We start from the raw sequence: 13604 nt of genomic DNA, 5'->3' as shown, positions 1-13604 counted from the left end.
GGTGATGAGGAATAATCAATTGATTGAATGGGGGATTAAAGAATAAAACAAAAATTCCTAAGGCACTTTGATCAATCTGTAAATGGATTGGCCGCGCAATCTAAGAGTTCCAAATAATCTAAAAATAATCTTGCTTTATTATTAGAGTAGTGATTCACTACCACCTAAATATACAACTTTTCACCACCTTGTCTACGTGGCAAGGTGGTCCCCCACTTTAATTTATTTTTAAAAAAGAGTAATGATTCACTACCACCTAAATATACAACTTTTCACCATCTTGCCTATGTGGCAAGGTGATCCCCTACCTTAATTTATTTTTAAAAAATAAAAAAATTCAAAAAGTAGTGGGGGACCATCTTGCCACATAGGCAAGGTAGTGAAAAGTTGTATCTTTAGATGGCAATGAATCATTATTCTTTAAAAAATAAAAAAACTCAAAAAGTAGTGGGGGACCACCTTGCCACATAGGCAATGTGGTGAAAAGTTGTATATTTAGGTGATATTAAATCATTATTCTTATTATTATGCCTAAGATTATATAAAACAGACTCAAGAAGAAAGTGCACGTTGCTCTAATATATACAACTACGTCATACATGTAATTAATGGAAATCTCCTCTATCTAAACCTTATCTAATACCCATACTCTTAAAAGATTTATATATATAAAGTAGAATAATGTTATTCTTTAGATAAATGATCCATACACTCATTTCTCACAACAGCCTCACAACAATCTGACGTGGCTGGTAATATTTTATTATTTTTAACAAAAAAATAATAAAATATTACCAGTCACGTCAGCTTGTTGTGGGGCTGTTGTGAGAAATGAGTATAGGGATCATTTCTCTATTCTTTATACTTATTTATTATATTCATTTTACATCGGTTGATGTAGTGTGTTTTAAATCACTTAAAACATACAACGTGAGCCGATATAAAATGTGTGTGAAGAATAGCATTATATATAATATATAGAGATAATTCAAACATAAAAAGTAGAGATAATTATAGTCTCACACAACAATGTTATTTGCTACGATAACTTTACCAATACAACAATGTTAACCTCATGCTCCAGCTTTAAAAGAAAAATGTTAGATGTTATAATTCTATTCAATATTCATTCAACAATGCTGACAATGAATCTTTTTATGATCATTATTATTTAACAACAGTGAATTTAAACGTTAGTTGGAAGTGTCATTTCAATATTGTTGAATGAATATCGGATAAAATTAAAATATCTAGCATTTTTCGAGAAGTCACGATCAAACAACGGATGCCAAAGTTGCATCATTGTTTTCTAATACCCTCTCGCGTTTTGAATTCTTGAGCAGAGGAGAAGCATCGTACTCGGAAATATTCTTCTCTCCAAAAACAAGCGGCTGGCTGCATCGGAGCAAAATTTTGAGAACCTCTTTCATGGAGGGTCTGGTAGAAGGCAGAGTACCTGTACAAATGATTCCAAGTTGGAAAACACAGGACATTTCATCCAAGTAACAGAGCTCCTTGACCTCCTCGTCCAAGGCATCAACTATAGGCTTGCTTTCCTGAATCTGTCGCCATGCCCATTGGACAAGTGATGTGTGTTCGTCACCCTCACTAGCTTTTCTTCCCGTTGCCAGTTCCAAAAGGATGACCCCAAAGCTATAAACATCAATATTCTCATTGAGTCGTATCGTGTGAGCATACTCTGCAGTTTAAGTTAATTACAATTAAGAAGCAACAAATTAAAACTCCTGCTGATGGAAAAAGGGAGACAATTACCAACATTAATTATAATAAAAATGAAACTTGCAAAATTTTATGTCACACACCTGGGGCCATGTAGCCGAAAGAGCCAACCACAGCTGACATTGTAGCAGATTCTCCCTGCTTGATCATCATCTTAGCTAGACCAAAATCGGCGATTTTTGCATTAAACTCAGAATCTAATAGGATGTTGCTTGACTTAAGATCTCGATGAACGATGGGTGGTGAGCAGTCGTGGTGCATATATATAGGAGAGCCCCTGGGCAGCCCCAACTGCTATCTTCATCCTCTTTGGCCAATCCATGACATCGTTATGGACTGAACCCGAGATAGTTGATGCTCCACTCTTCCTATGCAGCCATAGATCCAAGCTGCGGTTTTCCAAATACTCGTAGACAAGAAGTTTTGAATTATCACTGGAGATACAACAGAGCAACTTCACTATGTTGGAATGTCGAATTGAACTCAGTATTTTGACTTCTGCCAGAAATTCTTTTTCAAGCTTCTGTTCTAGCTTTTTCTTATTCCATATCTTCTTCACAGCGACAATTTCACCAGATGGATTAATAGCAACACGATATACCTTTCCCGATCCACCGCTACCAATCACATTATTATCTATCAGTCTAGACAAAATGTCAGATTCTGTGAAATTCAGCGTCTGGAATGAGTTGAGCTCCCACGTCAAATCCAATACATGCTTTCTCTTCCTATAAATTCTGATCACAAGCAATGAAGCTACCAAACCCAGGAAAGCTGCTGGTAAAACTATAATCCAAGCAAGTAATTTGGAAGAAATTTTGCTTGAATTTTGGGGTTTGGAATTGCATTTGGCAATGTTAAGTGACGGCCTATTAGCACAGAGACGAGGATTGTTCAAGAAGCTGTTGGCATATGCATCATTTTCGAATTCACTTGGTATCCTCCCAGTCAAATGATTCGAAGAGAGGTTGAGTGAAGTGAGCTTCAGGAGGCCAAGTTCGCTTGGAATTTCACCAAACAGTTGGTTTTCTGAGAGGTCCAAAACAATGAGTCCTGGTAAAGAACCAAATGCCTCTGGAATTTGTCCAGAGACTGCATTTCGGCTAAGGTTTAGCATATTTAGCGATTTCCATGATAAAAAATCTGATGGAAGGGAGCCTGAGAGTTGATTCTGATCAAGAAAAAGAGTTATTAAAAGAGGAAGAGCCGGTAGTTCTCGAGGAATTGTACCATTTAAGAAGTTATTGCTGGCTTCGAGATGTACCAAATTCCTCCAAGAAGACACTCCTGCTGGAATTTTACCCGAAAACTTGTTATGATTGATCTCTAATCGAGAAAGATTCTATGACACTCTCTCAGGAAGCTCACCTGTAAATGAATTGTTGCTTAACATCAAGATGCTCAAATTGAATAATGTCCATAGGCCACTAGGAACATTCCCAAAAAACCTATTATTATGAACATTGACAATTATCAAATTGTTGCAATTTTCAAGCGATTGGGGCAATTCACCAGTGAGGTCGTTGTTGAAAGTTACCACTCCTACCAACCTTCCATTCTTACCCAAGTGTTGTGGCAGCCGGCCAGTAAGCCTATTAGACGACACCTGAAACTTTTTAAGCATAGAATACCGTCCAAAATCTGGAGACAAAGTACCAGATAAATTGTTGTCAAACAATTTGAGATTTATCAGCCCCGGAAGACGACCTATGCTATCTGGAATTTTTCCAGATAATTGATTGAGAAACAAACTTAAACCCGACAATTTGGTGAGTCTTCCGAAATCATCCGGTATTGTTCCGATCAAATTATTCTCGGAGAGATCAACAACGTCTATATTTAAAGCCTCAACCACCCGAGGAATCTCCCCGGACAATTTGTTTTTGTAAAGGAACACTTTACTCAAATTCTTCAGCATAAACAAACTGCTCGGGATTTTCCCGCTCAGATTGTTTCTCGACAAATCCAAATGCTCCAGTGCCGCCATATCTCCGATCGTGTCTGGGATTTCTCCTACCAAATTGGAGCCTGCCACCCAAAGATACTTCAGTTTCTTCAGCCTAGTGAACTCCTAAGGCAACGTTGTTGTGATTCTCGTCATGTAGGCCAATTCTAGTCGTTTGAGATTGGACAATTTGCCAATTTCTGGCGGGAAAGAACCGTAAAATGGAACTCAGAAGAGCTGAAGTGTTCTCAACTCTGTTAATTGCCCGATGGATGCTGGGATGTTTCCGGAGAAGCTGTTGGCTCCAAGGTTGAGCAGGCGAAGCTGAGCCATGAGGTGAATGTCATTAGGGACCGTGCCGGCGAAGTAGTTCTGCGAGAGGTCGAGGTATTGGAGATTGGAGCAATTGTAGAGAGCTCGTAGGAACTCATTAGAGGTCATATAGTTGTATGAAAGGTCAAGGGTTGTGAGGTTGTTGAGGTCACAGATGAAGGGTGGGACTGTTCCAGTGATGTTCTTGTCCACGAAGGATAGCCCGGTGACTGAGCCATCGGTACTGCAGATGATACCTCGCCACGAACAGTGTGTGGCTGAGTTTGATGAGGTCCAATGGCTGAGGGGCGGGGGGTTTTGCCAGTGTTGCTTTAGCTTCAGTAGAACTGCGTGCTCTTGATCATGGAGGTGATGACAGGTTGCTTGGCTGAAGAGGAGAAGGAAGAGGCTTGTGTAGAAAGAGAGTTTGATGCATTTTTTGGTTGTTTTCGTCATTTGGAGGTTGAGCTAATTCGTGACTTCTTGTTTGAACTCTGGTTTCAATGATGCGCTAAAAAACGCGTGAAAGTGGAACCATATAAAGACGTTAGACGTCGAAAATTCTACGAGGGTCACTTTGGCAATTCTTCCTGCCTAAATCACGGGCGGATTTACAGGGGGGGCGGATGAGCCATCGGTACTGCAGATGATCTCTGGCCAGATACAGTGGGAGGATGAGTTTGATGAGGTCCAATGGCTGAGGGGCGGGGGGGTTTTGCCAGTGTTGCTTTAGCTTCAGTAGAACTAATTCGTTACTTGTTGTTTGAACTCTGGTTTCAATGATCGATGCGCTAAAAAACGCGTGAAAGTGAAACCATATAAAGACGTAAGACGTCGAAAATTCTACGAGGGGTCACTTTGGCAATTCCTTCCTGTGAATTAAGCAGAGGCGTTGACTATAAGTATATTACTATTGAAGTCTTGCTGTTGCTGAGCTCAAAAACAAATAAATAAATATTGTCTCGTACGGAATTAAAGATGAACAGTATAGTTCTTTAACCATTCCGGCTTTCACTCATTCGATCATTACCAGCAGAGCAATGCGTGACTTGCGGCCAGCAAAGAAGAAAAATGAAAAAGAAAAAGGAAATAGAAAGAAAAGAAAGGGGCATACAGTTATTAAACATAGAGAGTTGGAGGGAGCTTCGTCCAAAAACAGGTTTTCTCACCTAGCCATTTTCATGTCAATCTTCCATTTGTGAGGAGGCCACAGCATGCAATACAGAAGGGGAGGGGGGGAATTAAATAAACAAAAGGGTGAACGTAAAGATAAAAAATCGTCGGGCAACAAATCGTCAGCCTCCATGAAAGAAGAGGATGGGAATCATAACTCTACTGTCTAAAATTATGATTTTTTTTAACATAACAAAACCAAAGAAGCCAAAAATTACAAAATCAGCCCAAATAAGGTGGGGTGATGAGGAATAATCAAATTGATTGAATGGGGGATTAAAGAATAAAGCAAAAATTCCTAAGGCACTTTGATCAATCTGTAAATGGATTGGCCGCGCAATCTAAGAGTTCCAAATAATCCAAAAATAATCTTGCTTCTTCTGAAGCCCTTGATGCCCAAGATAGTGGGCAAAACGATCGATCCAATATTTTCTTTTTCTTTTTCCTTTCTTTTTTTTTTTTACTAGACATCATATTTCTTTGGCTGGCGCCATTGCGCCATGCTTCTGGCCAATGAGCTGAGGAATGAGGCTTTGGGAGGAGCTCCTTTTTTCCCATATAAATTCTTCCCTCCCAAGTCCGTAAAAACTGGCCCCTTATCCTTGCTTCTTTCAATCTGCAGAGTAAATAAAATCAGTCTTGTTCAGAATTTAGGCGAAAGCAACAAAGATCAATATGGTTTGCTCCATTATTTAACTCCAATGTTCTTATTTCCTGCTTTTCCTACCCTTTAAACTGCTGAAGTTCATAACAAAAGGGAAAGCATTTTGTTGTACCAGAATGAAATAATGAAGAGCCTCTAAAGCTCTTCCGTTTGAACTTGAAAATCTTCTGAGTGGATTACATTTTAGAAAATTAAAATAAAAAAATAAAAATTCTCCGAACAACAGAACATCTGAGTGGGCACACAGCCAAAAAGAGTTAGAAAATGATGGAAGCTACAGAAAAAGAGAATTTTTTTTCATTCCTAAGCCCTTACAAAAACCCTTGTGTGTACACCAAGCAAACAACCAGCATTTACATTAAAACAGAACGTTCAGGCATGGATATATATTATGTGGAAATTACTGTCCAAAAGTAAGACATACAATAGATATCAAATGAAATGCTACTCGATTTGAGAAAATCGTGTTTCTGAAATCAGCAGAAGACCTTAGCCAGCTTACCTTGTGTATCTTTCCATTCTTCAAATGGTATCGGATACCAGACCAATTGATAGACTGAGAAAAATGAGAACGTATTGCAGAAACAGGGTATAAAAAGTTATCCACTACCATCGCAATGAATACCTGCTCAATTGAAAATCAGTCCAATTACATTAGTAACTAATAATCAGCCATCACCATGATGTCCCCCAACTCAAGTAATATAAATTATGTTTCTCTTTGTGCTTAAAGTTAAAGCCTTTTCAGGTATAACAGGGTGTAACTGTTGTTTTTGAAAACCAGCTTGCCGCAATTGCTTTGTAAGAAACCCTCACGCATTGATATTTCACCAAACTTGCTTAAACTTTAATCTATAGAGGGCATAACACTTCTCTTTCCTGAATACTTAATCAAGTCTCTTAGAACTCTAAAATCCAACAATTTGCCCACCCCATGTCTTAAGTTAAAGAGTCATTCCAGTCACATCTATACATAAAAGATGAACTGGAAGAAAGTCAAAGACCAAACGGCATCTCCCCTCATAAGGGTCATTGTATTAGTAAATTTCTCTATGTAAATACAGGGAGTTAATTGGAGGCACTATCGAATGCTAGATGGCATTTACAGAAGTTCCCAAGCACCCTTGGAACTTCCAAGACAAAACGTAATATGAAGTTTACCAAGTCCTTTCACTGAAAGAAGAGACTAAAAAGCACTCACAAGACCCCAGTTGTAAGAAGCAAGTGAGAGTTGGGGTGCCTCAGGAGATAACATGTTGCATAGTTGAACTTCTATTCTTGTCAAGTTCCACATTGAAAGAAGTTCTATAGCAGTGCACGTAGCTAGGCAGCATACCAGTAATAACCCTGAAAAATCAGTTGTTAAGCCGTTAGAACTGAAAAATATTGTTTCACAGAACTCTCAAGTTAATAGTGCACTTCTTTGCTTGAATTTGCCATTGCTAACACAATTATCTATAAAGGATTTGCAATCTAAAAATGTGAAACAAAAATGGGCACAGCTTTAATTGGAAATAAGCGATTTAAACTAAAATCTCAGGGACCAATACTATGATAAAACCAGCCCACCCGAATGTAATCATGTATTATATAACTGAAACAGCCAGCATGACCTTTTTTCTTTTAAAGGTTCTGAGGGGGGTATGTAGGGTAGGGTGCTCTTTTTCTATGGATTAAATAAACTAGCAATCCCACTTCTAGTAACCACATATTTATTTATTTTACTGCTACTCATTAAGGTTAAAAAACCCTATTATCAAATAATTGTACAAAGTGACAGTTTGAAACACTCAGGAAAAAAAAAAAGAAAAAAAAACTGTCCCGCACGATATATCCGTTTGATCCAATCAACACTAACAACCTACCTAAAAAGGAAAAGTAGTGTGCTCACCACCAGAAGTCAAGGTAGTTTCCTCCAGTGAATACCCTTTAATGTAAATTCTAAGTGCTGCAGTGATATGAATCATAGACATAAAGTATGGTGCTACAAATCCCCATGACAGGTAGCAGTGGGAAGTAAACAATGCACGATTCATTATCCAATTAACCTTCGTTGTGTAGGACTCCAAAACAAACGTTTGCTTCCTCAAGTAATTCCAATACCTACACAAGAAGCCAGGCATTAAAACCTGGAAAGAAGTGTAATAGGCTTGAGTTTAAGCAAGGGAAAATTACAAACCTTGGGAAAGTAAGATCGCTTGCAAGGGGATGAGGAAATACCGCAACTGGAGGTGATGTGATGAGCCTCTTATGAGCCCCTGAGAAGGGAAAATAAAATCAACAATCAAAAAAAGAACCACTCTGCACCATGCTGACTAAAAAATAAGCATAGCTACATCCTGCAATTGATGAGAGCCATAGTTCCGTACCCTTGTCAAAGCTCACCAAAATCAACATTTTAACACTAAAACAACCAGAAGTATCTATGCACAAGATATAGAGTAACATATCACTGATAGCATATCAACCAGTCATCCAAGATTGAGTGCTCCCACACAAAATAACATACTATTGAAATAAGAACATAGCAATGTCAAGAGTTTTTAAAAACATAGGATTTAACTAGAAGGATTACAAAACCCAAGAGAAGTTCCATTTCATTGCTCTCACACACATGCCAAGTTGGTAGAAACAAAGGCTCAAAAGCATTTAGTGAATAAGTAATCTTAACAACCAATGACGATGATGATAAAAAGTTGTGATCCTAGTCTTCTAATATGGCTTGCCATAAAAGAAAATAAAAATAAAAATACTGAAGAGTTCAGTACCAGCTATCGCGGCAAGAGTCATATCATCGGAGTATCCACCATCTCGAAGTCCCGAGAACACACCATAGCGATCAAGTCTAAAATCATCAGCATGCATCTGCAAATAATCTAAAACATTTAGAACAAAAATCTAAATTATTTGAATGCAGCACCTATAGAAAAGGTAGCAGATGGTTACCATCATGCACCCTCCCCACAGAAAGAATGTTTTTCCACCAGTAGCAAATCCCATTGAACAAGGCTGTGAATTAGAGATGGAAAATAAACTGTCAGCTACACATGAATTGGAGGAAACAATAATTGAGTACCTATAAGGAAAGCTAACAACTAGATGTCAAAATCTATATAAGCCCACTACAGGACACAGACATTAACATTCCGAGATTTTCTTATAAGCAACTGAAATCAACTCCAATAAACAAAGTTCTATCCCAGTACTCGTGATAAACAAACAAGAAACCCCCTTGACATAAAAAATGATCACTTATGGAACTCTGTTCTCACTGCAATTCCGATTCAAAAATGTATGGTTCACTCATTAAAATTGTTATATCTCAATTTGTTAGTGCTTTGCTATTTCCATAGGAATTCTCATGATGACATAATTGGTTATTCACAAGAGAAAGGAGTTAGTTTTGACATAGTTTCTAGGACGGATTCCATTGGTGTTGAGGACAATCAATCAGAATGATGTACGCTCCTCTTACATATTTGTTTACGACCAGGTATGCACTTAAGCTTCCAGAATATCTTGTAACAATTTACTTCAACATGCCCCCTCAAATATGGGCCCCAAACACCACCTAGAGGATAGGTCTAAGAACTCAAACACAGGACCAACCTACTCTTGTACCATGTAGTCGTACCCAGAGAGTAGACAAAGAAGAGATTAGAACCATGAGAGAGCATCTTGCAATATTAATGTCATTGAATTTCCGTTAGCGCCAATTAAAGAATAGTAACATAATGCACCCCAGCTGAACATTTTCTTTTCTCTAGGAACCCTAGCTATAATTTCAAGCAAACCCAGCTGTAGCTTTTACAACTATCATTTTCTGGTTATATGTATTGCCAGGTTGGAAACAAAGGAAACCTACCATAATCTATAATACAGAACGAGACATATTTACACATACATTAAGAAGCTTGGGAAAAAGAACAAATGATGAGAAACTCATAGATGGTGCCATACCATGTGATATTCATATATGCAGTAACTCCCTAAACTTCCTGAAGGTAAGTCAAGAGGGTATCCAGTTTGAATAAATATCTGTAAAGCAAGCCAAACGAAGTTAAGAACAAAAGGAATCCACAGTTTAGACCAATGCACCATAACCATAACATTTTTTTATAAGATAACCATAACAAAAATACACCGCAAAAAATTAGCATATAGAAAGTCAATAGATAAAATCCAAAGGAATTAGAATAGATGGCATTTAGGAATTAATTTGTGAAATCATACGTCAGGATTCTTTTCCATCTCAGCAGTGAGGGCTCCAATTGAACCAGGGTGAAGCCTAACATCATCATCCAAGAATAACACATACTTGGTGTCCTTATTCATTGTCTCCACTCCAACCTGCACGAGAGCACCACATCTAAGAACTAACAAAAATATGTGCTTCTGGGAGAGATCAACTATCAAACCATAGTGCCACAAGTTATTTTTGCATTGGCAAAGACCTTATACCAAGTTGTGAGCTTGTTACATACCAACTGATTATGAATTTTTTGACTACAAGTTGTTGACAAACCAGCAACCAGAACCTTAGCATCAACTTCATCCTGTGCATTAAAAAGTGAGGAAGGATAGCCATGGTAAAGAAATTCAAACAAGTTCCATAGGCACCCACAAATTCATGAAAGATATTAGAAGGCAAAGTCTTGCTTTTGGTATTAGTGTTTTCTGCATTCAGGAACATAAATTATGTAGCCAATCACAATAGATGCTGGGTGTTTCTTCTCAGTATTACCACAAAGAGACAAGCATACAAAATACATGAGATCATGTATACCTCAAAATCTGATATTAACAAAGATACAGCATGGTAAGCAGGATCTTCTGTACTTTCCACCACAAAAAGAAATTCTAAAGGACCACCATAAAGAGACGTTATCTGCATCCATTAATGAGACAGAACCATGATGAACACTTCAGATCAATATAAATATGTGCAATTAAGGGGGAAAGCTTCAAAATCAATCTAAATTAGTACAAGGAGTTTAACTGCAAATATTAATAAGAAAAATAAAAATTGAAAACATGGTGAACAAGCCTAAGTATCAGCTCCAAGAAGTAATTGAAACACTTAACCAAATAATATAGTCATCCAGAAAGAAGGGTTTACCTACATTTAGTGATAGCAGGAACATATATATTTATATATACAAATATTTAATTCTTCTTTTTCTTTTTTGTATTTGAAAAAAGTTTCACTTGTTTGATTAAGCACACAATAAAATGCTTACGATAAAAGCCTCACCTGACTTCTCCAGTTGTGCAGATTGTGTTCTCCAAAACCCTTTAAAGGCATAACAACTGAAACTCTAGGAAGATTGACCTGATTAGAGTGCTCAAGTTCATTAATATCACAACTAAGAAAAGCAAAGCTATTGCCACGTTGCATACTGTCCTTCATCTGTTTGATCTGCCTATTCCTGTGAGAAAGAAGATGTTGGAGGATTGATCAATAAAGGCCACGTCACCAAATTCATTACCAAAATAAATCCATTAATTATAATACCTGACATAAGCCGCACAAGCCCACCCAAACGCAAGAAGTAAACAGATTAGACATCCCTACAGAAAAAGAAAGGATTCAAATTAATACACAATGAACTCAGCATATATTTATCCAAAAGCATCAAGAGGATTGGAGATGAACTACCACCATTATAGACACCATATTATATAAACAACGGATATTATTGGGGACTAGACAAACCAGATTAACAAATAATTCTAGTATAAGTTGCACTTCCTCTGAAATGCCACTGATGAAACTAGACAAACCAGATTAATAGTGGCAAGTATGCAAGACAACAACTTTGCAGCATCTAATTCCATCTAGCCTTTCTGTCTCTTTAGTCTAACTCCGTCAACCTTAAATAATGATTCTTATTTCCACTGAATTAATTTCAGGCACAGTTTTATGAAGACTTACAAAATAATAATAATAATAATAATAATAATAATAAAAGGTTTAAGCTCAGCCTTAGTAGAAGTGGGTAGCGGCACTGGGTGGACCGTCTATTCGCCCCATTCCAGTGGGCAAACCCCAGACTCATGCAAAGCGCCCACCCCACACGGATTGGGTAAGACTCCAACTTCGCCGGCGGGTGTGGTCCCAGGAATTTTTTGCACCCAAGAGGATTTGAACCTTAGACCTAATAGAGATGCCACCAAGACCAAGAACCTTACCACTTGAGCTAACCCCTTGGGGTTTATGAATGCATTTTCTAACCCATTTAAGGGTACAGTTCAAACTTCTTATCTCCTCAATACATCTCGTCTTATGTAAACCCAATTTTACATTGACACCAATATCGCAAAATTTCAAACATTTAACCTCCATTATGCCATTCAGAAATGCACTCATATACTTCCATTCGCTATAAAATGAGCTTTCCAGATCTGAAACTGGTATAACGAAAAGCTCGATTTTCTCTAAAAAGAAAAAAAAGAATTCAAAATTGTTGATACGACAGTAGAAACGAAATAGGGTAATTTCCGTCTCACAAAAACCACAGCTCGTCCAATTAAGAATCAAGGAATAAGATAAGAAACTAACTAATCATCGAGAAAACGCAGGCAACAGAAGGAATCAAATTTTGAATATCAGATAACAATTATTTAGAAAGAGAAGGAAGAAAACGGTGCAAAATTGAGCCAAACAGGGCAATTTGGATTCCTTCCAGATACAAAATCCAAGAAAAAAGAAAAAACACAAGAACCAGAATTTTCCCTCCATTTTCTACTTCGTCAAACTTTCTCGGCAACCAAACACTTTTGGATCTGCAAGTGCGAAGCGGAGAGGGAACAAACCTGGATCTGAACGAAGACGGCGAAAGGACTGCAGAATGCTGTGCTTAGAGAGAAGAGGAACGAATCGAAAGCGTCCAATGCAGGCATTGTCGCTCAAAACGAGTCTACTTCTACCACTCTGAGCCTGTGCTTTCCAACAAACCAAAAGCGACGACGTCAAATCAAAAGAAAGCCCTTAGGTGTAGCTAATCAGAGCCTCTCTCTCTCTCTCTCTTACAGATCACCACGGACGGACGGGAAGAAGAACAACACGCAGAGAGAGAGAGAGAAAAGAAATAGTGCGAGAGACCGCGTAATTTTATATTTCGAAGACAAGGCTCTCGGCCTCTTTGACCACACAATTATCAGTTTTTTCTTTTGTATTTTTGTTTTTAATTTTCACAGAGGGGGAGAGAGAGAGAGAGAGAGTTGAAAGAGAGAGGAGGGAGAGACCGTTAAATGGGTGGTTATTTATTTATAGGTGACAGAGGGATTGAGACTGGGGAGGAACGGGAGCGTGTAAGGTGGCACGTGTGGATTAGTGAAGGTGTTAGCAAAGAAGATGCTGCTTTATGATCCGAATCTTCCCTCATTCGCTGTCGCTTTTTGTACAGCCCCCTTCCCCGTATGCAGCACTTTTGCTTTTGTAAAATGTCAACGTCAATTCTTTGCTAATTCCACTCCTTCAGTCTTCTGTTGCATATTTTTTTTTTTTTTTTTTTTTTTTTTTTTTTTTTTTTTTTTTTAAAGGTAAGATAGCCGTTTTTCTTTTAGGACATTTTTATCCTATTAAAAAAAATTTAAGCTATTTTTATATTTTTGTTAGTAATTTGAAATGGAGACATTGACATAATTGATAGTTTATAGGGCATTAAGAATTAAATGGTAGTTTTAAGAGGGATATTTGTACTTTTTCCTTTTTAATTTTTTTTTTTATATGTAAGATCGCCATTATTTTCGGCTCAAAGAAGCTAC

The 13604-nt window shown here is 37.7% G+C and overlaps 1 protein-coding gene and 1 pseudogene across 2 annotated transcripts; both read right to left on the bottom strand.

Moving 5' to 3' along the window:
* Nucleotides 1-1274: 1274 nt before the first annotated feature.
* Nucleotides 1275-4453, bottom strand: LOC133857509 (receptor-like protein kinase HSL1; annotated as a pseudogene).
* A 759-nt stretch (nucleotides 4454-5212) lies between these two features.
* On the bottom strand, nucleotides 5213-13062 carry LOC133857757 (uncharacterized). Of its 2 annotated transcripts, XM_062293091.1 has the most exons (14): nucleotides 12651-13062; nucleotides 11350-11405; nucleotides 11089-11263; nucleotides 10621-10722; nucleotides 10319-10390; nucleotides 10068-10184; nucleotides 9795-9872; nucleotides 8781-8843; nucleotides 8603-8699; nucleotides 8014-8092; nucleotides 7726-7937; nucleotides 7036-7181; nucleotides 6337-6459; nucleotides 5213-5786 (listed from the first exon to the last, which is right to left on the bottom strand). In XM_062293091.1, exons 1-14 carry the CDS (start codon nucleotides 12735-12737, stop codon nucleotides 5634-5636), a joined length of 1560 nt encoding a protein of 519 aa, XP_062149075.1. In that variant the 5' UTR covers nucleotides 12738-13062; the 3' UTR covers nucleotides 5213-5633. The 2 variants fall into 2 exon arrangements, with proteins under 2 accessions (XP_062149075.1, XP_062149076.1); XM_062293092.1 differs by lacking the exon at nucleotides 10621-10722.
* Nucleotides 13063-13604: the final 542 nt, after the last annotated feature.

The sequence above is a fragment of the Alnus glutinosa genome, chromosome 14, assembly GCF_958979055.1.
Source record: "Alnus glutinosa chromosome 14, dhAlnGlut1.1, whole genome shotgun sequence".
NCBI classification, from domain to species: Eukaryota; Viridiplantae; Streptophyta; class Magnoliopsida; order Fagales; family Betulaceae; genus Alnus; species Alnus glutinosa.
Note: the sequence above shows the minus strand (reverse complement) of the source record. Positions and strands in the feature narration are given on the sequence as shown.

Coding starts and splice junctions, on each gene's coding strand:
- LOC133857757 (XM_062293091.1), bottom strand. CDS start 12,737: ATGCCTGCATTGGACGCTTTCGATTCGTTCCTCTTCTCTCTAAGCACA. Junction 9,873..10,067: donor AGATGGAAAAGAATCCTGAC/GTATGATTTCAC, acceptor CTTGCTTTACAG/ATATTTATTCAAACTGGATA. Junction 8,700..8,780: donor TGTGGGGAGGGTGCATGATG/GTAACCATCTGC, acceptor GATTATTTGCAG/ATGCATGCTGATGATTTTAG.